General features: G+C 45.8%; 1 protein-coding gene across 6 annotated transcripts in view; it reads right to left on the bottom strand.

The window, feature by feature from the left end:
* Positions 1–26,073, bottom strand: part of DENND2B (DENN domain containing 2B) — a 1,727,973-nt gene that overhangs the window by 61,525 nt on the left and 1,640,375 nt on the right. For all 6 annotated transcript variants that reach the window (XM_069623705.1, XM_069623704.1, XM_069623706.1 and 3 more), the window contains one exon: positions 4,281–4,458. In XM_069623705.1, the coding sequence (XP_069479806.1) occupies positions 4,281–4,458 (178 nt within the window). The remainder of the gene's footprint in view (positions 1–4,280; positions 4,459–26,073) is intronic.

Raw genomic sequence — 26,073 nt, 5'->3', positions numbered from 1 at the left:
TAACATGCTCGGGTGGGTTGATGGTAACGTTTGGTAACTTACTAGCTGAGACCGGATGACAATGAAACTCATGCGCTGGAAAGGTCTGGGACTTGCAGACTTCACCTAAGAAAACAGTTAAAATGGAAGCCACTAACTGATGAAAAGCGAAGTGAGAGAGAGGGTAAATAGCTCTGCAGCCGGAAGCAAAGTGAACCTTTTCGCAGCCAACTGGGGCAATAAAACTGCTGGGGAGCAATGCAAACATGTCTACTGTGTGAGTGCTTCGAAAAGTACATGAAATAGATACAGAAGACGCACACCTTGTTACTCTATGGGTAGTGCAAATTTAGGAAAGTCTACTTAAGTGTTCGAAGGTGCAGGGGAGAAAAAGTGACTCTGGCGCAAAAAATCCCTAAACTATACACAGGGAATAAAGTGTTCTCAATTGGCGGGCACTTCCGTACCCTGTACACCCTCTAAGCTGGTAATACTGCTAGTCCGAATTTGTCTTAATAGTAGCAGATTTTATAGGTGACATTCATTCATCAAAGGATGAGATATCTCAAGTAGGTACGACGTCCTTTCATTGCGGTATTAACCCTCGCTGGGTTTTTCTCAGCGGAAATGTTATCGAAAAAAAAAACTCATTGAATTTTGGGGGTGGGAGCTACAAATATATATATATGGGGTGTGGGTGTTCGGGAATACAACAAAAATTAAAGGGGGTGGGGAGCTTGGGGGGAACCCCCCCATAAATAAAGATTTCAATGAGTTTTCTCGATAAAATTTCAGCGGAGAAAAACCCTGCGAGGGTTAATCCCACGATGAAATGATATGGAACCCTCAAGTAATAGAAATTCATTCAATACATTGTGTATGGTCTGTCCATTTAATCAAGATTCATAGCAAAAAATTGAATTGTAAAAAGCAAAAGGAATTTCCAAAAAAAGTGCAAGAAACATGTATATTAAAAGAGCTCAACACATTTCGAGACTAGTAATCCTTCATCAGGAACATAACAATTTGAGTTCAGTGATTTGTTCAATCTTCAACCTCTAGATTCATCTCAAAGCAAATTAGAGACTAATGTCAATATGCAGTCATTCAACATGTACTAAGTATTATAGAATATGTTTGTTCAAAGGCTGTTGGAAGTCGTACATCTGTGTAGTGGGGAGCACTGTAATCCTAGTAGTCTCTTTATCTGGGTGTAGTAGTAGCTTATTTTATAGGGTTCTACCGGATCTGTCAAAAAAAATGGCAAACAATTATACAGCCGTCCAACAGCTCGTAAGTATGGTTATCTGAGAAAAATAAAAATATTGGTGACTAAGAGAAGAGGACTAAATGCCTACCTCTGTGCTTGTGACTGTGCACAAACAGATGTGCAATCGCTGTTTTAGTCGGTATTCTAATTCCGTTGAATTCACACTCTTGAGGTAGCTTACAACCATAAGCCTGTAGAGTATAGATGGGAAATATGCAACATAATAGAGAGTCATAGCTCAGTCTTCCAATATCACTTACCGTCCTGAAGTTGCACTAAGCATTCTTTCAACACAGCGCATGCTTTTTCACGCGACACTGTGCACAACAGAAACCCAAACTGTGGAACTTTCTCCGCCTGCAGAACCATAGGTTAAGTGATCACGCACGCATTGACGGTAAGTGTTTTGGCTACACTAATTCTCCTGACCAATGGACACATTTCTGTCATATTGTCCCCGAAACTCATTTAGTTTCACTTTTTTGACAGAGCTGAATTTTGTAACTTAGTACAGCGCTCAACAGAAAGCTGACACGTAACCTAGATAACTAGCACATCCTTAGTGGGTAAGACCAGATCCTTTCTTGGTATTTCACCATTTACATGAAATTATGATACTGAGCTATAAGAGACTCAATATTATGTTGCATATTTCCGATCTGTACTCTAAAGGCTTATGGTTGTAAGCTACCTCAAGAGTGTGAATTCAACAGAATTAGAACGCCGACTAAAACAGCGATTGCACATCTGTTTGTGAACTCTCACAAGCACAGAGGTAGGCATTTTGTCGTCTGCCCTTAGTCACCAATATATTTATTTTTGGCGGATAACCATACTTACAAGCTGTTGAACAGCGGTACAATTGTTTGCCATTTCTTCGACAGACCCAGTAGAACCCTAGAAGAAAAGTTACTGCTACACCCAGGTAAAGAGACTACTAGGATTACAGTGCTCCCCACTACACAGATCTACAACTTCCAACAGTCAATTAAGGCAATACCTTCTATTCATTCAGTAGTTGGCCTACTGCCTTTGAATAGACATATTCTATAATACTAAGTTCATATATTGAATGACTGCATATTTACATTAGTCTTTGATTTGCATTGTAGATAAATCTGGAGGTTGAAGATTGTTCATGCTCCTGATGAAGGGATTACTATTCCTGAAACTTGTTGAGCTCTTTTAATATACATGTTTCTTGCACTTTTTGTGGAAATTTCGTTTGCTTGTTACAATTGAAATTTTTGCTGTAAATTCGGATTAAATGGACACACCATACAGAATGTATTGAATGAATTTCTATTAATGGAGATATCTCATCCCTTGATGAATTAACGTGATCTATGAAATCTGCTACTATTAAGACAAATTCTGGCAAGTAGTGTTACCAGTTTACAGGGTGAGCAGGGGACGGGAGTGTCCACCATTTCAGGACACTTTATTCTCTGTACTGTGAGGGTGCGACAGGGGTCTTCATCCCAAGCTATAGAACAACAGAGATACCATCCACCTCTGCCACCCTGTGAAGAGGGCAGATGGAATAAACAAGTGAAACAAGTGCTCTCTTTCTGCAGTACCAGCTGAGAGGGCCTGGCATCCAATGAAGTATGTTTTTTTTTCACTGAAGGTACAGCGATCTGTAAATCAGTGCTGCAAAAGATTCGGAAAGTATCAATTGGTTGTGCTGTGCCCTCCACACTACTTTTGTGAGGGGTTGGGGGCCGCATTGCTATGGGAAACGTATGCACATCCTGACGTTTAGTAGTTTCTCCCAAGAAATGGTTCAATTGAGTCACTGGTCTGCTCAAATGGGCACTCTGTTCACCTACTTTAGAGAATTCTATTATTTATGTGTACTTCCCAAAGTTTGGTGGGGCGGTGTGGGTATGTTGGTAGGGGGGAAGGGAGACCATGCCACTATTACTGGCAAAATATTTCTCTGTGGTCATAGAATTTGGTTTTCTTGGTGTCTCCTATATTCCAACAAGGGTACATTTCTGCCAGCAAACACTCTCCACCCAAACCATGCCTTACTATGGGCCTCATTCGGACCCTGCTGGCGTCCTGGCAGTAGAGCTGCTACGATACCAGCAAATATAGTTACCGTTTCTGGCACCTGGTCTGGAGGCATTGCTGTCAGATTATGGGTGCCAGAGTGGCGATGTAAATCCCCACAGGACTCCATGAGGGGATTGCCGTCATTACCGGCAACGGCATCGCCGATGCCGTTAATGAGTGCTTTTTTTGCTTTTAGGGCACTTGGCTTACCTCCAGCTTTTATCTGGAGATAACCCAGGTGCCCCACTGGCAGATCTGTAGTCGGCCGGTCTGTTATTTTTTAAACGGACCGGCTGACATATAATGAGGCCCTATTTCTCCACCTACAGGCCTGATCTCTGCCATTTAAGTCAAACCGGCTGGAAGTTTAAAATGTGTACATTGTATAGAATTATTAGGACTTTCTTTTACAGTGAGCCCTACTCTTACAGATACCCAGGCCAATGAACACTCAAGTTCTTTGTTTGAAGAGCGATCACTCATTTAAATTCTCACTTACACTAATTAAAGCATTGCCTATACAGTTTGTTAATTCTGCCACCCACAGTTACCATGTGACAGTTTGAACTCCGACCCCCTAACCCCCACCCGACACCACCACATCAGGCTTGATGAAATAGCATGTAAAGCTTTGCATGCCTAAAAACTCGCCTGCAGCATTTTACTCCAGATTTGACAAGCCGGGTTGCAAGAACAAGCAGAAAGCCTGGCATGGTGCAAGGCTGATGAGGTGGCAAGAAACTGATTGACAGCTCTTAGGACTCATCATCACAATCTAAACCCAGACCTGCCTGCAGATAAAAGCATAAGCAGTTGCATCCATACCCTTCCTCTTTGTAGGTGGGCCTGAGGGAATGAACATTAGTGAGACACCACAATACTGGATGCACAACCATCAGGCTAAACCAAACAAGAAGGTGTATGTCCTTCTTTTATTACCAGTCTTGTGCAAAGTACCTGGTGCACTTACCTCTTCGACTGGAAGATCTTTCAGCTTCGGGAGAGAGCTGGAGAGCAAGCCAACCAGGAAAGGAGTGGGGCAGCAAACAATGTCAATCATGGAGGAAGGGAGCACCGGGATGAATGTATGCTGCCAGGAGAAGGGGTACAGCAGAGCCACCACGGCGTGCGAGCAGCTGGAGAGAGTGCTGGGAATGAGAAGAAAGAGCCATTCATTTCTGCGATTCACTATTGGGCAAGGAGATAGCATCTGTGTACACTGACTTAAATCCATCCACCCTCAAAGAAACAACAGAACATTCAACTATTGACTTCACTGCAGGTTCAAATGTGCCAGCATGCTTCTAAATGAGAACCTTGATAACTAGCTTTACATTTCATCATGTGAATATGTTTTAATAATGTAGTCGGCATAGCCAAAAGATTGCTGCTTTTAAAAAAGGCAAAAAAGGATGACTCGACGAAATCTTGCACAGAGAGCACCTCTATTAGGCACACACCTTTATTTGGGGGCTAGCTGTTAAGGGTGAGCGGTTGTGTGGTCTGGAAAAATATTATCCAAACTGGAAGTTCGCCTATTAAAGATAATATCTCCACAAGATCAAAGGTACATATAGGATGCCCGAATAATGGCACCATCTCCACAAGATTTGTGTTTTAAAAAAAGAAAATAAGACACAATCGCCATCTTTGAGTAAAGTAATCACTGAGCCACTGAATGAAGTACACAATGTAAAATGATAAAATAAATTGCAATCATTTGAGAGAGGACACGATGTCGCAAACCTAGCAGGCATTACTGAAGAAATTAAGAGCAAGGGGAGGGAACTTTGGGTAAGCAATCAACAACAATAAGCCACCTTCTAAGACACTTCAAGGCTGACTCCAGGTTCACAGGAAAGCTGAACGGTTCATACACTCACTACATGTGCCAGGTTACTCTGCCGAAGGCCATCTCCAGAGGTTAGTCAATGCAAAAATGGCTAAATCCAATCTTAATGAAAGTGAAGTTTAAAACAATCGGAAACTGTTCCAAAGACGTTGCCAAATCTCTCTCCCGGCCATCATTTTACTCGTATCCCGTGCCCTTTTAACACGCTCTGCCACAACTCTGGGGTTTGGTCCTCAGACTCTGAGACCATCAGCAGCCCTCACGTAAAAATAAGCCTTTATGTCTCTTAAGCCACTGCGCCCGGCTGCTGGGTATCGATGTGAGATCTGTCAAAAGCACTTCCTGGACGGTGCCTGCCTCAGGTTGCATCTGCAGTCACACACAGGCTACCAGTCTCGGCCTTGTACCCAATGCAAAGGTTGCCTCAGCAGCAGGTCAGAAGAGCCAGCAGCCAACGCACGGGCACAGACTGAGGGTGAAGTCTCCTCTTCCTCCTCAACCGCCCCCATTTGTGCATGCCATGTGAGAAGAGATGCAGCTCTCAACCTTTCACAGAGCAGTGAGCGCATGCGCCAGTGTATGACAGAGGCTGGAGCTGCAGGTACAGCGATAGCAATGAAGCTTTCTTCGGCCAGACCACACAGGGGAGGCACCTGAGACTCACAAAGGACTACACACGTTCGAGTGTGAGTTTTGCAGCCACCACTTTCGTGATGAGAACACCAAAAGCGGGTGCACACCGGCAAAAAAAGTGTACGTGTAAAAGCTGTGGCAAGAAGTTCCGTTTGAAGCATCAACTGGAGACACACCTGCGCGTGCTCACAGGCGAGAAACCCTTTGAATGTAACCTCTGCCAGCAGCGGTCTCGAGACTACTCCGTCATGATCAAAGACCTGCGCACACACAGCGGCACAACTCCTTACCGCTGCACCGTCTGCCTGGAGTTCTGCTCCAGGCTGTACTCCATGTAAAGCACATGTGGGGCAACAGAGTAGATGAGATCCCTGTCAGCTGGAGCATTGCGGAGACGTACCTGTACTCCTGTAGCCCCTGACCCCTTAACCTTACAATCTCAGGATGCCTTTGCTTCTACCACACTTGATGGCTACCCCTAGGTTGCACATCCTAAGCAATGTATCTGTACTATTATTGCAGCTCATGACCAAGGATCACAACAAGCGGGCAAACCTCAGAACATGTATCTGTGATCCCGCATTTCATGAGGCCAGCTACCTCATCCATGGACCTGCAGCAGCTGACCTTCCAATCAGGCTTCACAACATAACATTAACATAACATAATATTAACATTCTCTCCTGAAGCCATCCAGCCAGCACAGACTTTCTCTCTCCTCACCATGAGACTTGGAGGAGGCCCCTGACCATCCAGACGAAAGGTAAGCCCTGTTGGGGCTTTCCAGGGGCCCTAAGCACCCCTTGTAGCAGTGGCGCACTGTGCGCACATGCATTTTGCCTAAACATTAGGAAAAAGAAATTATATTTTTTGCAAGACTTTTATTGAAAAGAAAACCGCTTGTTGCGTTGCACCCGTGCTGTTTGCCTTGTGTACATTGTACCATCCATTGGCTTCTAGTGGGCCATCCTCTCCATCATGGCTGCCGCTGGATTTGTAGGCGCTGGAGAGCCAGCATTGGTGTGGAAAGCCCTGTTCTGATTGAGCCACTCTTCCATCAAAGGCCCAATCAGGCAAGCCGATAGGCGAAACTGGCCCGCCTCCCAAGGTGCAATTCTAAGGCTCCTGTCCAGGCCTAGGAGGGCTCTGAGGGCTTCCAACGTTGTCCCCTTCATCAAACCATGATGCAGCCTCCTGATATATAGCCTGCTACCCCACGATCCTAGGCCCCTCCACCTCTACGGTCTCTGCAGACCGATCAGTGAGTGATGGCTGAACTTCCTCAATGCCTCCTCCACTAACAACTGCTGAACCAAAACTGTGCCTATCTCACTCTTCCCTCCTTGACTGACCCAATCTTCTTCTTCTTTCACTGCATTTTGTGTTGTATTTTGAAAATCGAATTTAGGTGTGTGTTTCAAATTCATAGCACCCATTGTGCGTCCCTTTTTCTGAAATTCTAAGCTAGGTGTGTGTGTTTTTACATTTTAGCACCCATTTTCCACTGCATTTAATGTCCCTGTTTCTGAAATTAAAATCTAGGTGTGTGTGTTTTAACTTCTTAGCACCCATTTTGCATTGCATCTTGTGTCCTTTGTGTCCTTTTTTTAAACTATTAGGCCGCCTGGTGAGTTTGGGCTAGGACTGTGCTGTGCAGCCACTCCCCCTTTCTTGAACTAGCCTCTACCGCCCATATGGCACTTATCATCTCCCCTATCTTCTCTAACTACCCTCCCTCTTTCACGAAGTCTGGAAGGGAAAATAATAAAAAAAGACATCCTGACCAATAACCCTGGCCTGCCCATCGCAGACACTTATGTCAGTGCAACTTCACCAATATCCTCTTCTCTGTCCCCTCCCCAGATCTATGGACTCCTCATCTCATCTCTACATCCTCTCCCATTAATGGTGGTACCAAATGGGAAGTCCACTTGGAGGGCTTTGCATCATCCAGGTGTATCATTAATGTCAATCACACTGGCACTATCTTGGTTCAGGGCCCTCAACCCAACCTCCTCTCTTTGACCGGCGCCTGCCGTCTCTCTTTGATTTCCTTCCCACATCTGCTACTCCCTCTTCAACTATCTTTGACTCCCCCTCTGACTGGTGTACTACGCCCCTGTACTCCTCCTCGGAAACCCTTCAAAGGTGGAGACCTCCCTCATCTAGCCACACTGAATGCTCGCTCAGCCATCAAACACTGCCAACATCTGCCTCCATCTTGAAGACATTAACCGTGACATCCTCGCTCTTACTGAGATGTGGTTCAATGCCAGTTCAGTCACTGCTTTTGACTCTCTTCTCCTTGAGGGCTACAAGATCATCTCCAAGCCTCGCACTAACCCTGCTGGCGGTGGGGTTACCCTGATCTTCCCTCAGTGGGTCCCTTCCTCCCTCATGCTCACCCAACCCCACTCTTCCTTACAGAGCCTTGTTTGCAAGCTGATCATCTCTCCCTTCTCCTCTCTGATCATTGCCACTATCTACAGGCCAGCTGGTGATACCACCCTGTTCCTTTCTGAATGGGCCAATTTCTGCTCCTCTATCCTCACAACTACCTCTAAACTCCTTCTCATGGGCAATTTCAACATCCATCTGGACTCCTCTATCACAGCATCCACTATCTTCCACTCATTTGCCCCTCGCTCTCCCCATCCATTCTCCCTAGTGGTCCAACCCATTTGGCTGGACACACTCTGGCTGCCCTCATCCACTCTGAACTTTCACTCTCCTCCCCACTAACCCTCCCTCTCTCCTAGTCAGAACACTCTCTCCTCTCCTCTCACCTGGGTCTTTTCTGTCCTGTGACAGCACCTCCTCCAGCCCTGTCAACCTTGTTCACGAACATCCGCCCTCGCATCTACCTTCCCCCCACCACAGACTCTACCAATTACTCTGCTACCTCCATCTGCCCCTTACTAACACTCTGGACATTCTTGCCCCTGTCATGAGGATCCGCCTGAAACCTGCCTCTAAGCGTAACACCTGGTACGGCACTGAAATGCATCTTCAGCGCTGCGGAACGGAAGTGGCAGACATCTGGCTCATCCCCTGACAAACTGGCCTGTCACCTGCTCCAAAGATAATAGAGACTTTCTATCTGTGCCGAGAAAAGGGCCCACATCCAGTCACATGTCTCTGGTGCATCAAACAACACAGCTGAACACTTTAAAATCTGCAGGGAACTAGCCAACCCTTCTGCAGTCTCCTCCTCAACCCTCCCCTCCCAAGCCCTCTGCAACGCATTTGCAACACACTATATCAGAAAAACTCAGGACATGCTGAGCACCTTTGTGTCCCTCGCCCCCACTCCCTCCTCCACCCCTTTGCCTCCTATGGCCTCCCACCCCCTTCTTGGTTTCCCTCCTCCTTCTCCCCTACCACACCTAAGGAGGTCACCAGAGTTGTCCACTTCACGAAGGTCTCCTCCAAACAGGTTTCCCCTTGCTCCTCCAGAACCATTACAATATTGGCTCTCTCGCATCTGCACTTGTTGATTTCTGCAACCACCCCTCCCTCAAGCACTCCCTTGTGTGCCACTTCCTGAAACAAACCTTCAGCAGACCCCACTTGTCCAGCCAACTACAGCATTATCTCTATCACCCCCTTCCTCAGGAAACTCCTGGAGAAGATGGCCTTCCCCCAACTTACCTCACACACTGAACCTTTTGGTTGCCTCCACGACCACCAATCTGGATTCTGAGCATCAAGAGGCATGGCAAATGCTATTATGAACACCTGTGAGGAACTGTTTGCATCTCTGGATTCCAACTCTCCAGCTGTCCTCATTCTACTCGACCTCTCCTCTGTTTCTGACACAGTCAACCACTCCATACTCATAAAATGGCTCCATGATATCCTTGGGATCTCGTAGCGGGCACTGGAATGGCTGACCTCCTTCCTCAGTGACCTTCCGTCCCAGGTTATTCTGGCCACTTTCTCCTTCCCCACCTCTTTCTCCACTTGAGGTGTCTCCCAGGGCTCCAAGCTTTCTTACTGGCTCTGTAACACTTACCTTGCTCCACTGGCCCACCTCATTTCCACCTTCTCTCCTAACTTCCAGTGTTATGTAGATGACACATAACTCTTCTTCAACCTTCCTTCTAACACTCTCCTTACCTATTCCATCATTAAGGAAGGCCTATCTGACATCCAGTCCTGGTGCACTTGCAATTACCTCTGCCTTAACGCTAGCAAGATGGAGATCCTTCCTATCGGGACACCTGCTCCCTCTTCCTTCCCCTTACTCTGGCCATGCTATATGGGCTTTCCCCATCTCCTTCATCCGTAGCCAGAAACCTTGGAGTCATCTTCGACTCCTGTCTTTCCTTCCTCCCTCACATTCAGGACCTTGCCAAGAAATCCCACTTCCAACTCTTTCTTCTCAAAGGATTCCTTCCTTTTCTCACTTTCCCCCAGAAGCTCAATGTCTCCTGAGCTCTGGTTCTCTCTCTCTTTCCTCAGCGGGCTCCCTCTTATGGAACAGCCTCCCCCTTCCTCTCTCCTCAAGCTTTTTCTTTTCACCTCCTCCTTCCCTTCCTCCCTCCTCTGCTAATCCCACAGTCGCTGAAATTGGTGACCAGGGCCCTTGTGTGTCCTCTTGGGCCCTGGCCTCCCACTCCCAATCACCTTCAGCCTCCGCCCCCTCCCAGCACTTGGCAAAGGGCTATGCTACCGTAGGCCTGCACATACCTATTTATTGGCAGCTGACCTCTCCCGAGCACTTACTTCACTGGCAATTTACATGTGTAGTTCACTTACGAGCACTGGCACTCCTAGCACTGACCCCCCCACTCCTTCTTCCCCCCTCTTCTCTCTGCACTTGCATGTTCTGAATGCTCACAAGGCCTAGTAAGTCTATCTTTATCCTTCAGTGTTTGAACTGGTTTTGAATCCCATGTTCCCTCCCTGTTGCCCTGTGGGCTCTTTGAAACAGAATTTACTTGCTGTATAAGCACCTTACAAATGCACAATAAATAAATAAATAAAATGCCTAATACTAACTGACTTGTGTTTCTCGGCTTCTCTCGTCATCCCTGATTAAACGAGGATCCATCTGTCCAGTGCTTACAGAGTTGATTTCTACTTTTATGAAGGTCTTAAACTCAGAAACAATTTGTTTCAAAATATCAATTCAACAGCAAAGCATCTTACATTCTACCAACCATTAAAACAACTATTAAAATCAGGACACGATCCCCTCCCGTGCATTGAAGGATTACAGTAGTACGTACGTAGAAGCAATTTGGACGTTCATGCTGATACATGTAAATTCTTGACTCAGCAGGAATTCGATGGCTGGGTGAATGTGGACGTGGCTGCCAGGACTTTAAGTTTTAAAGTCCTGGCAGCCACGAGCAGGTTTAAATTGGACTCAGCTTATTACAAATATGAATTCAATACCGTGCAACATTTTGCTCCGTTTTGTAATTGAAATAAGTTGGTGGTCTCAATCCATAATGCATTTACATGTGCAGTTATCACCGTAGAGATGCACTCCAATATTCAGGACGATTGAGTGCCAACCATACGTTAGCAGGGTCACCAATTTACCTATTTGCTTGGTGGGGAGGGGGGCATTAAGAGATTGCTTCTCCTCACTACAACACTAACAGCACTAATCACCAAGAATTGAAATTTGATGTTCCTTCTTGAACCCATTGGCTGGACTACAATCTATATAGTAGCAATCAAGTGGAGCAACTTACCCTACTGCCTTGTTGCTCTGAAGATCCAGAGGCAAGAGACTTTAAGCCCCATGCTTCTTACCTAGGCTGCAGAGGAAAGAAAACAGTGGACTTGTCCCAATCCCTGCACGCCCTTCTTCTTCAATGAGGTTCCTCTAATGCCCAGTAAAGTTTGAATCCTGAGCATCTTCCTGGACTGAGACACATGCCTGGAACTTCAGAGGCCTGCGGTCTTACAGAATTGCTTTGTTCAGGGCGCTGCCTGTAGAGGAACCATTGCCCTACTGTTACAGGAACGCTAAGCCATCATTTTTGGAGCAGTAGTTCAATCCAGGTTGGGATACAACAAAGATTTTCATGGCGGCCTCCCTGAGTAAACAAGATACAAACTCCTGGCAGTCCAATGTGTGGAATTGAAGCTGGTATTTGTGTTCTGCATACATAAGCATGCATCAGAAGCGGGAACTCCACTGGTTAGCTGTAGCGAGCCTGGAGCTTCTAGATTGGTTTCATGGTATTTCAGTCCCATAATTGCACAGTTTCCGTATATCTAGAAAAAAGGTGTCCACCCTAACGGCATTTGCTTTGAACACTGCCTTCTCAAGAGTTCTAACTTTAAGTTGGGCTCTAGGGAAGGCAGAGTGTTTCCCACTAGGCCTCAGTCTTCCACTGGAACTTGGAGGTGCCAAGACATGGTTACAGTTCAACGTGGCGTTCTAGAAGTGGTTGTTAGCTTGTTGTCAGAGTGGGCTACTGAAATGTCACATTTTTTAATTCACTCGACCAATGGTATGTACGTTTTTTGTGAAGGGTACCTTATCCAGACCAGAGCTCAGAATACCATGCCCTTTTAGAATAGACTATCCGAATGTGTGGCTAAATTAGCACCGGATGCTTAAAGCCAGACAGTCTAGGTTTGGTCACCATAAAGGTTTCCCTTACGTGACAAGCGACTTTGCGGAGTCTTGGATTTATCACCCCAGGCGGGAAGAGACTCAAGACAACTAGTAAATCTGCGCACACACAACACCCCTTGGGGTTTTTCAACATACCATACCAGACGTTTCTCTAGAATGTATGCAGTGTAGGGGCCTATTCACATGGTGTTTAATGGGTCTCCCAAGGGAACCAGGTCAGACAAAGGTATGCCGGGCAGAGAAAGCTGAGAATGGGCGGATCCACAGTGCAATCCACCTGCTCAGCAACTGAGAATGCATCGAAAGATGACTGAAAAGGTCTCACGAGAACCCCCATGAAGACGGGGAAATAAAACAAGCTATGGATTTCACTTGCAGGAAAAAAAGAAAAAATCCTCCCTAGATTAATATAAATAGAAATGGGTGATCTGGGACATGGCACAGTGTACCAAGACAACCCTGATGGTAAGATTAAAAAAGCATTGGCAATGCCAACAATTTGGGCTTTCATGTAGGCATCAGAAGGCACTTGGCAGGCACTGCCATAACAGTATTAACTGGCCATTGATGGTAGCAGGTGCAAAATGGTGCCAGTACCTGGGCATCTAACAGCCTGGCAAATGCCTAATACCTATACAAAAGCCATAACCATTGGCTTTGTCAATTCTTGTTTTTAACAGGACTTCAGTGAAGAACACACATAGTGCTTATATAAATCGAGTGGCTGAAGGCACACCCGGTTAGGAAATGTTTTATTACATCAGAAGCAGGTTTACAGCTTCAATTAAGTCATTAACTCTCAGAAGACCGCTTTGAAAAAAACATTGGCAGGCACTTTGAGTACGAAGTTTGATGGTAAGGCTTGATTAAAGCAAGCTCAAATAGTTCCCATAAGGAGGTGTTTTGGGTGGGGAGGGGCAGGAACTGGGTGGGAATGGCAATAGGGATTGGCCTGACAGTGGACAGTGAAAGGGTGGGCAAATAAGCAAACACCTACAAGCTGTGTTTCCCTACTCCTATGCCATTTCTCTCTATCTGTACTTTAATGCAATAGTTTCAGTTTATAGGTGGTGCAGGCGCCACCTAAAAGCCTAAACTAAAAAGGAATGTGGTGGAGGAGAACATGCAAGGGGTTGTTGCCTGGGCATTACATGATAAGGGAGAGGCTACAGGCCATTTCACAGTGGAATTATATAGTTTTCAAATCCCCACAAACCATACTCAAAACGTTATAGCAATACATATGAGAATTATATCTGAACGCAGGTAAATGATTGCAGAAACATTTGACACATAGGTTTGCAGATAGCTCAGTGATTTAGGGTCTTCATGTTGTCATCTACGTGCAACCCACTGATATTTGGTTTGCATCCCAGAGAGGGAGACTTAGTACTTCCACCTTCCAAGGTCGATTCAGTCAGGGCCATTACACTGGTTAACAGTTATTATGTCGAGCCACTGGCTCCCTTTCAAAAAGGCCAACGTCTTCACACAAGCAGGCTAGCATGCACACTCTGGAGCGTATGCTGCCATAGCCTGAGAAACAATAAATGAGCGCACACGGAAATCGCACACACAGTCACAAGTCTGTTGAGTGGCATTACAGGTAACAATTAACCCCTTAAGTGCCAAGGACGAGTATGCTCGTCCTCGTTACATAGACTTGCATAATAGCCTGGCACTTTTCAGCAGTGATTGCATCAAGTGAAACTCTAAAATATGCCATTACCAGAACTAATCTGTGATAAAGCCCTGCTAGCAACACAGCTCATCTCTGCTAGGGGCCTGCTAGTAACAAAACTAATCTCTGCTAGGGGCCTGCTAGTAATAAAGCTAATCTCTGCTAGGCTCCTACTAGTAGCAAAGCTCATCTCTGCTAGGGGTTTGCTAGTACCAAAGCTAAAGTGTGCTAAAGGCCTGCTAGCAACTCAGCTAATCTCTGCTAGAGGCCTGCTAGTAACAAAGCTAATCTGTGCTAATATATATACGTATGAAAACAGTTAAGGTGATCAGATTTAAAGTAACAAAACCTGTGAAATTCAACGGATGTGGGAAATGATGATCATTTAAACTTGGCGTTCCCCCTTGGATGAGGCCTAGGATCTAATAATATGTTATTTAAATAGCGCTTACGCCTAGGCGTTTTACATAGAACACATATACATACAATACCACCCAAGCAGAGTTGGTACTCATTTATCAACCTTGGAAGGATGAAAGGCTGAGACACCCTTGCCAGGATTCAAACCTGCTGATCACACACAGATCATAGCAGCGAGCGCTCAACTCACTAAGCTATCTTTCCAACCTCTAATTTGTTTGTCATTGTGAATCCCATCTGTTATGTATGTGCTCATGGACTTTGCAACAGGACGGACACCGAGTTAAGATGATCATCACTTCCCACATCTGCTGAATTTCAAGGGGTTTGTCTTGCTAAATCCGATCACTTTAACTCTCCCTTAACTAAAGTTTTTTCCATGAATTTCAAGGGTTTTGTTATATCATAGTTTATAACATAGTTTATTCAACGGTCAGTAGCCTTCGGCCGAGGCCACTGTACATGTTGCAGCAATAGTTTTTGTTAGTGCCCATTCGGCCATGACTAATGAGCATGGCCTATGGCAGTGCCCACTGCATATTAATACACTAGGTTTTCATTGAAGCCCACTCGTCATGGTCTTTGGCCATGACCAGTGGTGACAGCAGATGCACATGTTGCACCAATATGTTTCTTTGAGGTCCACTGACCTTGGCCACTTCCCCCTGCCTAGTAGATGTGATCACAACAGATGTCCCATAATTATTTTTTCCTCAGTTTCCATTCCTCTGATAATCTCCCAATAATTACAGCGGTAACGCTCGAAAATGTAAAAGGTCCTCACAGGTGCCCCCATGTCCCTCCTTCCTTTTCTCTAGGTCCCTCCAACCACCTCAGTGATTTTTACCGCCCTGGCCCCTCCCACTACTGCCTTTCTCTCTTTGCATGATGCATTTTTGCTTCCAAGCACGTCTTGCGTTATTGCAGCTGTAATCTTGCACGATTCCCCTGATACTGCAGAAAATGTCTGAACTGTAACTGGATTCCAAGAACACCCCCAACTCCCCACCTTCACATGATGTCCTCCTCCCTCCTCCCCACCTCTAGCCTGATGCGATTTCAACCTTAGGCTTTATTCTGAACGAGCTATGCTCGATTGTGTGACAACTATGTTCTTGTAAAATTGTTCTTAGGCCTTTCCACCTAGATTCAAAATTTAAACTGGTAGACGGATTGTTGATTTTTCAATTTGACAAAGTTTGAAAATTACCTACTGAATACTTAATTGCTTTTTGCTACTTACATTTCCGTTGCTGTGTTAAATTTGTCTATGCATATTTAAAAGAGCCTTTATTCATTCTAACGCCTTGTTTCCGAATGCTGACTGGGAACTACATTTCCCATCTGTCCAAGTGTTTTTGTAGTATATAGTATATCTGTCCAGCTTGTCTCTGATATCATCACTGTGGTCATAGGCTACGCAACAGGGGACACGAAGTTAAGGTGGCTTTAGCTGAATTTCAAAGGGGTTTTGTTGCGTTAAGTTCTCACCTTTATGTCCCTGCAACTAAAGTTTTTTCCTTGAATTTCAAGGTTTTTGTTATTCCATACATATTTGACATTAATAATACAGACAATTGGGCTAATGAAAACGATGTTTCATGTGTAGAAAGTAAAATAAAAAGAAATTGCGCAACCACATTCCCTCCAAATAAACCTGTTCTTAAAAAACCTTCTTTGCATGTTTATTTTACTTTTTAAAGTGTTTACATTCATATGTACAGTTGATGAATATAAACTTATTAAAGTGTTACAGTAACTGTGTACAAAGACTACACTCAATATATCCTAAAATAAATCTTTACAAGACTACTGCCCACATATATATTTACATACAGTTAAAAAATAAATCTGTTGTATAGCCGTGGCTATTAAAATGCATACGCGGCTAAATGAAGCAACGGCTCGGGGAGGGTCTATCCACGGCTCCCACATGCGATAATCGCGGCTATAATAAAATACATAAGGGGAGGTCATTTTTTAACACACACTTTATTGAAAGGATCAATTAAGCAACTTTGCTCCATATTTACAGTATATGTTTTATTGTCTATTTTTACAACTAAAAAGTTGTCCCTGAAAAGGACCGTTTTGGGGAATAATGAAAAAAGAGGTAGCAACTGGGAAGGGAAAAACACTAGGATTCATACCCGCGCCTAAGTGTAAAACCAACAATAAAATGATGAAAAGCATTGAAACTTTTCAATAAACGCAGTTATAGAAAAGCCCTGCATGACCGTTTGCTGTTAGCCGTGGCTGTACTAAAAAAGCTACACATACAAATATGTATTTCCACCCCCCAAACTCCAAACATGTGTCCCTAACATGCCTACCAACTCCCCTCCACTCGCCATGGTCCTCCTCCACTCCCCTCAACCCCCCAAAGCACACAATGCATCTATGATTCTACTCCACCCAAAATGTCGGATAACCGCGGCTGCAACACATCCACAAACACACAGCATGCCATTTGCCATAATATAGCCACGGCTGCACAGGGTATCACATCTACCCACGGGTAGTAACGCTGTGTACTGAGTGGCTGCTGGAAAGCCGTGGATAATTACAACAGTACCATCAACCAATTACAAACTCAAAAACACACACATCATACATGTCCTGCTCATACAAACTACTAGAAATTCACACTAGGAATCATTTTCCAGGAAACAGAGAAAGACTGCAGATATCATGGCTGGTTTGAAAACTTTGTGGTGATTGGAGACCGTTGACTGTTTTGGTTGCTGGCTTTTTTGTGAGAAACTAAATATTAACTTGGACCTAGGTTTGGGAGATTTTACAATTAAATGGGTTGAATTGCGGGGAATGCATTGGTTCCAGGTTTTTCCAAAATTGTTAAATCTGAGAAGTACAGGGCATCCAGACTTCATACTAATTCATTGTGGAGGCAATGATTTGGGGAAGGTATGAGGTGTGTCCCTTACTTTAATGATCAAACAAGACATGGCAAAACTAATGGAACTATTTCCACATACCATCTTTATCTTTTACAATCGCACTTAGAGGCAAACATGGAGATGGACCACCAGATTTAATGGTAAAATTGAGAAATCACAGAGAAGTGTTTATTAAGTAGTTTCAGCATTCATGAGAGACCACAACCAATTATGGATTTTAAACAACATGCAGTTCTACCTGGCCAATTTCTATAGACATGATGGAGTACACCTAACCGATGAAGGAAATGCAGTGTTCCTTCATAATATCAAAACAGTACTCCAAATGTGCTAAAATACTACCATCTGTGTACCACAAAAACGTCCGTTTAAGGACTACTTAGCACATATAAATACACAAATACAATAAAATAATAACCCAAAACTTTTTTTATTATAAATTATTATACCTGTGGCTACAGTTCATTGCCTTTTATTATAACCGCAGTTACAAATTGTTAGTTAAAAGAAATAAAACACTGACACCCCAAAATGTATAGCTGTGGGCACGGAACTAGTGGCCCCTCATCTGTGCCAGCTCCCCTCACTCCGCAGATGGCCTCCTCCTCTCGCCTGCTCTCTCCCTTTCCCCCCCGACAACACACGCTGCTTCTGTGGTGTAGATTGATTTGAGATATCGGCTATTTGACGCTAGAGCCGAGGCTACAGTAAGCTTTATGTTGCAAAGTCTGTCCCTAGATCCCCCAACTCCCAAATTTCACTTGGTGCCCTCTAGCCATGCACCGCCCTACCTCTAGCTTGATGGCATTTGCATTTATTTTATGACCTGCAAATAGCTTTTTTTCTGCGTTTCATTTTCCCATATCCTCGGCTATAGCCGCGCATATCTGTCGCATTTAGGGAAAAACAAGATAGCTGTCGTTTAATTTTTTTTAAAAAACGGTTTCGGGTAAATCCCAGAGATATAGCTATCTATTTTTGAGATGGGGCACCCACTTCTCCGGAAAATATTTAAATAACTACTGCATGGAATAACATCAAACCATGCATGGATTGCGAGTCAACGCTTCGTGGCCACGTTTTTTCGGACCTGGTCCAAATCCGTCCAGCGGTTTGGGCTGTGTGGTTTGACAAAAATTGACCTTGTTAGTCTATGGGAAAAGGAATGGGACGTAGGCCACACTTTAAAAAAAAAAAAGTTTGTTGTGCTTAATACGTTTTTATTTTTTAACAAATCTTTATGAAACATCGCAGTCTGGGAGCGGGGGGAGGTGTGTGAATCTTTAAGCACTTTTGAAATTTCGGTCAAATCCCTCACTCAAAGCAAAAGATATTAAAAATAGAAGTTTGAGGGTTTCCTATGGGAGTCCGACTCACCTTAACTATAGGACGACCATCACCGCCGTATAATATACACACATTTTAGGTATGCAAAGTGGGAGACAAAAACTGTCTGCTTTACTAATGCTTTACATTAGTAATTGCTGGGTCGTTTTCAACTGTGCAGCCTCGTGCACCGTTTATTCTCAGGGTCCTGTTCTGTCCTGCGACGGCTCTGTAGATACGCAATGTCAAGTCGGCATATTCCACTATTTCGTTGGGTGGCGCGGGGTCTAAAGCCTAATTTGCCCAATGGTCGTTTCACCATTGTGAATGGGTACTGCCTAGTTTTGCATGCATACTAAATCACCAGACCAATTAAAAAAATAGCAATCAACGACTTTCTTGCCGAGATTCGGGTGATTGGACGTGTTTGCAACCACTTGGTGGCAGCAGACTTCCATTCACACTAAATGGAGACTAGCAAAATAAAAAGCTCAGGGTTCACCTTTTTTTTTTTTTTGGGAGCCAGCTAAGAATTCTCATTATAGCAAGTAAAACAAATAAAGCCGCTGGCTCCACTGTTACTGTGCCAATGAGCCTTGATTCTCTTCTCTTCATCGTGGTTAGATCCATACCTGTCTAACCTCTGGAATTTTTCCGGAGACTCCGAAATGTTAAGCATTTCTCCGGGTCTCCGTAAAAGTCCCTTGAATCTCAGGAATTTTGAGATTCTTTCCGGGTTCGTCATATTCTCCACCTGACTGGCTGCCCCTGGTAGCCAATCAGGTGGAGACTATGACGGACCCGGAAACGGCGCGAAATGTTCGTGCCCACTGCCTGCACCACTATAATAATAGTGCTTTCAATCCATGTCATTGGATTGAAAGCAGTATTATTACGGCGGCGGTGCCACGTTCATTTTGCTTACCATAGTACTGAAAATAATTCATTCAATGCTATAATAAGCAAACTGAAGCCGCCGCCGCCGCAGCAATAATAGTGCTTTCAATCCAATGACATGGATTGAAAGCACTTTTATTTCGGCGGCGGCGCCGCCTTCATTTTGCTTACTATAGCATTTAATGAATTATTCTCAATGCTATTGTAAGCAAATTGAAGGCTACTACAAATGAGTTTACCTTTTTGACAGGTTGGTGGGCCGTGTGGGCGGAGCCATGTGCAAATGGGCGGAGTCTTGTGTGCCTGGGGGCGGGGCATATATCTCAGGAATTTTGATTTTCAAATGTAGGCATGTATGGTTAGATCGGCTGCACAGCCTGGCCCGTCTGCTCCCCTGTTACCTGGGCTGGACCCCTCGGTCCCTCTCAATAAACCGACCTTAGGGCCCCAGCACGGGCCTCTCTACTGCTGTCCACTGATGCAATAGCTGCACACGATTCTTCCAGGTTTGACAGCAGAAGCAGTCTTTTGGGGATTTCACATGTATTGCACATCATTCCAGTTACACTTTAGAACGCGTCACCAAAAATATCCATATTTGTTAAGAAGAAACGGTGTGTGGTGCGCTTAAGATCCTGTATCATTCATATAACCATGGGGGCTGGAGACTGCTACGTTTACATATTGCGTGATGATGCAGTTTGCATCACCACACCCTCATCACGAGTTTGGCGGTAACCCTTAAATCTGGCGGTAGCGCTGATACCGCCGGATTTAAGGGTCCGCCAAATCATGGCCATGGCGGATTTCTCCCCAGCTCTTAGATGGGGGGAAATCCGCCAAAAATTTGCGCTCATACCACCGGCGGGAAATCCGCTGGCGGTATGAGCGTGAAATTTCCCCATTGAGCCCAATGGGGTATTCGCGAATGGGCTCAATGGGGAATGGGGATTTTCAAATCCGCCAAACCCGTGATCTGGCGCTAATAGCGCCAGTGGGTTTGGCGGTAGGGCAGATAGCGCCAGCGCTATTAGCGCCGGCGTTACCGGCCAACTCGTGATGAGGCCCAAACATGAGGCACACTGTTGAGCAAGCTACCCCGAATCGGTTGTTTTCATTTAGTGCTCCAGACCCTACTGCTACAGTGTGCTGGTAGGCCCAGCACTTGCCACACTGGTGACGAGGTGTGTAGTAGACTCCAATTTTATCGAGCCGTTTCTGCGGCCCGCTCCTGCCCTACAAGACCGCCCGTCTTTTTCTGCATTCTTCTGTGTTATTTAAGAGGCACGACATCTGCCATTTTGGTGAACGGAGGTGGTCATCCATGCACCGCTCTGCACCACAGGGTGAAAGGACAAGCACAACCTCTGTGTTTTCTACCTGGGGGAAGTGTTGTTTGCGGTTCCCAATGGAGCACACACAGACCACTAACCTTGCCCATGTGCATAGTCATGATCAAATCAAAACACAGCAAAGGCGCGCAACTTCAGTGGGGTGCCTTAGTGTGGGTGAGTGGAATATGGGGCAAATCCTCTGTGCTTGGCTGAGTGTGTAGTCTCCGAGTGAGCATTATGAAGAGCAAAGAGGAGAATGGCCATGCTGATTCCCAGACGGCGAGAAAGGCCGGCGAACGCGAACATGCAAAGATGAAGCCAGCATAACTAGAGGTCCTGGCTGACCACTATGGATTAAGAGGTCAGAGATTTGCTGCCGTCAGAGAGAAATAAGACATCTAGGCTTCTAGTCAAGGCTGTACATAACATTTTCAAACCTTGCACCCTACAATTGACTCATGCAGCCATGAAAGAAGCGCTGCCAGCCTACTTTAATCCATTTGTATATGATATGATATGTCATTTATAACGCGCTCAATGCCCGTAATTTTCTAAGCACTGACCTGGGGATCGAACCTGTGTTGCTTCCAAGGCGAGCACGTTGCCCCTGAGCTATCCTCCCGAGACAGATTTTCCCTTCCAGCAACTTGCCAAGGGGAAGTGGAGTTGCTGAATGCGTATCATGTGCGTCTATGAAAGGGCCTCATTACGAGTTTGAAGGTGCAGTAAAGAAATGGTGGTATCGCTACTTTTTTTGGTATCAACAGAATTACCGCTGCTTATACCACACCGACAAATTTTGAGTTCGAACTTGAAGTGTAGGATTTAGCTTCAGCATGATGCGGGAGATAAATCCTACACTTTAAGGCAAAATATTAGTGCATTTACCATGCAGAGTTACCGCTTTCAACAAGTTGGCCCAATATCCCCATTGAGGACTATGGACTCCAAAAATGAGGATTTACACCATAATGACAACACAATGCCACAGATTTAACAAGGGGGGTCCTGGGAGTCTCTCTGCCAGACATTAGTCCTGGTTACGAGAGACTTACCCAGAGTCTTTAGCTCACTATCTTTTCACAGAGAAGAAATATCCCAAACACATCAGTCTTTGTCCTGCCCTGGGGCAGTCCAGCACCGAAATGCGAGGCAATTCTCCTCTGAACAAGAGTACCAACAGAAACCCCAGACACGTGTTTCGGTCTGGTTGGACCTCATCAGTAGGGTGGATCTGTGCCTCTCTAAGAATAGTGAGCAAGGGGTCCACGTCTGGATTCCCCTAGTAACTTAGGGTGAGACCCAAAGTTACTTAAATATGCAGATTTAACAAGGGGGGTCCTGGGAGTCTCTCTGCCAGACATTAGTCCTGGTTACGAGAGACTTACCCAGAGTCTTTAGCTCACTATCTTTTCACAGAGAAGAAATATCCCAAACATATCAGTCTTTGTCCTGCCCTGGGGCAGTCCAGCACCGAAATGTCTGGGGATGCTTGTGGTCTCGTGCAAAAGGGATGTGACCTAGCAGTTCGGGCTGGACTACCCCTTTGGGGGTGGGACCAAGCCTGATTTGCATATGGTTTTTCCCCTTTTGTAATGGCTTGGCAGGCGAAGAACGATGGTCTGGAGGGTTGCCCAGAGCAATGCCAGAGGTCAAGATTTATTCTAAACCTTCCAGCCATCAACTCTTTTGTTTTGCTATTGTCACCCCGAGTGGGAAGGGTATGCCCAGACGTGGGTCCCTTGCCTGCTGGGCCTAGAGACCCAAGCTACTCCTCACTGATGACGCCCAACAAGGCTGAAACATGTCTGGGGATGCTTGTGGTCTCGTGCAAAAGGGATGTGACCTAGCAGTTCGGGCTGGACTACCCCTTTGGGGGTGGGACCAAGCCTGATTTGCATATGGTTTTTCCCCTTTTGTAATGGCTTGGCAGGCGAAGAACGATGGTCTGGAGGGTTGCCCAGAGCAATGCCAGAGGTCAAGATTTATTCTAAACCTTCCAGCCATCAACTCTTTTGTTTTGCTATTGTCACCCCGAGTGGGAAGGGTATGCCCAGACGTGGGTCCCTTGCCTGCTGGGCCTAGAGACCCAAGCTACTCCTCACTGATGACGCCCAACAAGGCTGAAACATGTCTGGGGATGCTTGTGGTCTCGTGCAAAAGGGATGTGACCTAGCAGTTCGGGCTGGACTACCCCTTTGGGGGTGGGACCAAGCCTGATTTGCATATGGTTTTTCCCCTTTTGTAATGGCTTGGCAGGCGAAGAACGATGGTCTGGAGGGTTGCCCAGAGCAATGCCAGAGGTCAAGATTTATTCTAAACCTTCCAGCCATCAACTCTTTTGTTTTGCTATTGTCACCCCGAGTGGGAAGGGTATGCCCAGACGTGGGTCCCTTGCCTGCTGGGCCTAGAGACCCAAGCTACTCCTCACTGATGACGGCCAACAAGGCTGAAACATGTCTGGGGATGCTTGTGGTCTCGTGCAAAAGGGATGTGACCTAGCAGTTCGGGCTGGACTACCCCTTTGGGGGTGGGACCAAGCCTGATTTGCATATGGTTTTTCCCCTTTTGTAATGGCTTGGCAGGCGAAGAACGATGGTCTGGAGGGTTGCCCAGAGCAATGCCAGAGGTCAAGATTTATTCTAAACCTTCCAGCCATCAACTCTTTTGTTTTGCTATTGTCACCCCGAGTGGGAAGGGTATGCCCAGACGTGGGTCCCTTGCCTGCTGGGCCTAGAGACCCAAGCTACTCCTCACTGATGACGCCCAACAAGGCTGAAACATGTCTGGGGCTGCTTGTGGTCTCGTGCAAAAGGGATGTGACCTAGCAGTTCAGGCTGGACTACCCCTTTGGGGGTGGGACCAAGCCTGATTTGCATATGGTTTTTCCCCTTTTGTAATGGCTTGGCAGGCGAAGAACGATGGTCTGGAGGGTTGCCCAGAGCAATGCCAGAGGTCAAGATTTATTCTAAACCTTCCAGCCATCAACTCTTTTGTTTTGCTATTGTCACCCCGAGTGGGAAGGGTATGCCCAGACGTGGGTCCCTTGCCTGCTGGGCCTAGAGACCCAAGCTACTCCTCACTGATGACGGCCAACAAGGCTGAAACATGTCTGGGGATGCTTGTGGTCTCGTGCAAAAGGGATGTGACCTAGCAGTTCGGGCTGGACTACCCCTTTGGGGGTGGGACCAAGCCTGATTTGCATATGGTTTTTCCCCTTTTGTAATGGCTTGGCAGGCGAAGAACGATGGTCTGGAGGGTTGCCCAGAGCAATGCCAGAGGTCAAGATTTATTCTAAACCTTCCAGCCATCAACTCTTTTGTTTTGCTATTGTCACCCCGAGTGGGAAGGGTATGCCCAGACGTGGGTCCCTTGCCTGCTGGGCCTAGAGACCCAAGCTACTCCTCACTGATGACGCCCAACAAGGCTGAAACATGTCTGGGGATGCTTGTGGTCTCGTGCAAAAGGGATGTGACCTAGCAGTTCGGGCTGGACTACCCCTTTGGGGGTGGGACCAAGCCTGATTTGCATATGGTTTTTCCCCTTTTGTAATGGCTTGGCAGGCGAAGAACGATGGTCTGGAGGGTTGCCCAGAGCAATGCCAGAGGTCAAGATTTATTCTAAACCTTCCAGCCATCAACTCTTTTGTTTTGCTATTAACACAATGCCACAGGACTGAGTGGCGAGAACAATGGACACTTTTCGTGGTAAATCAGAGATGTATTGGCAATCCACTACCAAACTTGTAATGAGGCCTGATACAAGGTGGTACTTGACAAAAATAAAATGGCAGACACTGCGAGAACCAGGAATCAAGCTTCAAAGAATTGTTGAATTTGGCAGGTCGAGTTGGCAGATGTGAGGGTGTCACACATGGACAAAGTCCACTTATGTGCCAGAAGTGTGTGCAGTGACAAATGCCGCAAGACCTCATCCAACACACTGTGACCGGCTAGCCAAGCTGCCCCAAGGCTGCCGCTGATGAACTGTCACACCGTGGTAACTATTTACTACATCAAGGCAGTTGCCCCGCAAGAGGGCAAACCTGTAGCTGATGTAGAACATTCAATCACTTTGCCGGGGTATTCAGATCCCAAATGCTGACTCCCTGTGCTCAGACTTGGCAGAACCCCCCATATCTAGGCCTTGGGTACCCTTAGTGGAGGTTCTGTTAGCAGAAGCAGAGTGTGATTACTAGGAAGACGTCTTTTTTATAGCATTGGTGAAAGGAGCCCATTCTAGGAGGCACAGAAAACCCTGATGTACAGTGGATATCAGTGGAAAGGAAACCCTGTCCTAGATGACATTGAGGCGTCAGTCAATGACACGTGCAATAATAATGTCAAAACTATCAGCCCATGTATGACGCCAACACCTACCAAGGTATGGACATGTACATGTGGTGGGTCCACTGCAAAACAGGTTTCCAGGTCAGCAAGATAAGCATCAACACTCTCCTTGTGCGACACTGAGAAAGTGCTAGGGATGGTGCATGTTGTACTGAAGAGGTGCCTGGTGCACTACTCAAACATGGTGCATTATTCCAAGCGGTGGGATGTCTCAAAGCACAGTCGGCACACATGCACATTTATGAGCCAGTCGAACCGGTGGCTCTGAAACATTGACTAGTTGAGTTTCATATTGGTAAGCGAGTTGAGCAAGAATGAGATGCATTGGAGAGAGAGGGAGCATTATCAAGATGATGCCCGGGTCCACTCTGTGATGTCGCTTACTGTGCACGCAAGAAAACCCAAGCAACCTGACTCCATTGGAATCTATGTGGATACACAACTCTCCAGCAAGGCGATTAAAGGGCAGCATCCATAATATTGTGGCAGACCTACAGGACCCCCCTGTTTTCCAAACTAGACGCCAACGCTGGGTACCAACAGATAATTCCACGTCTGGAGTCCCTCTACATCATTAGCTGTTCTACGCACAGAGTCCTTTACCAATATAGGAGGCTCAGCTTTGGAGTATCCTTGGTTCCGGAGGTTTTTCATCACGCTATCAGAAATGTCCCGACTGGCCTTTCAAGGTGTGTTGAAAGTTAGTGATAATTTTCAGGTATATGCCACGTCTGAGGAAGAACACATTC

This window comes from Ambystoma mexicanum, chromosome 11 (assembly GCF_040938575.1).
Source record: "Ambystoma mexicanum isolate Mex_15411 chromosome 11, UKY_AmexF1_1, whole genome shotgun sequence".
In the NCBI taxonomy this organism is placed as follows: domain Eukaryota; kingdom Metazoa; phylum Chordata; class Amphibia; order Caudata; family Ambystomatidae; genus Ambystoma; species Ambystoma mexicanum.
This window is presented reverse-complemented; position numbering and strand designations above follow the sequence as displayed.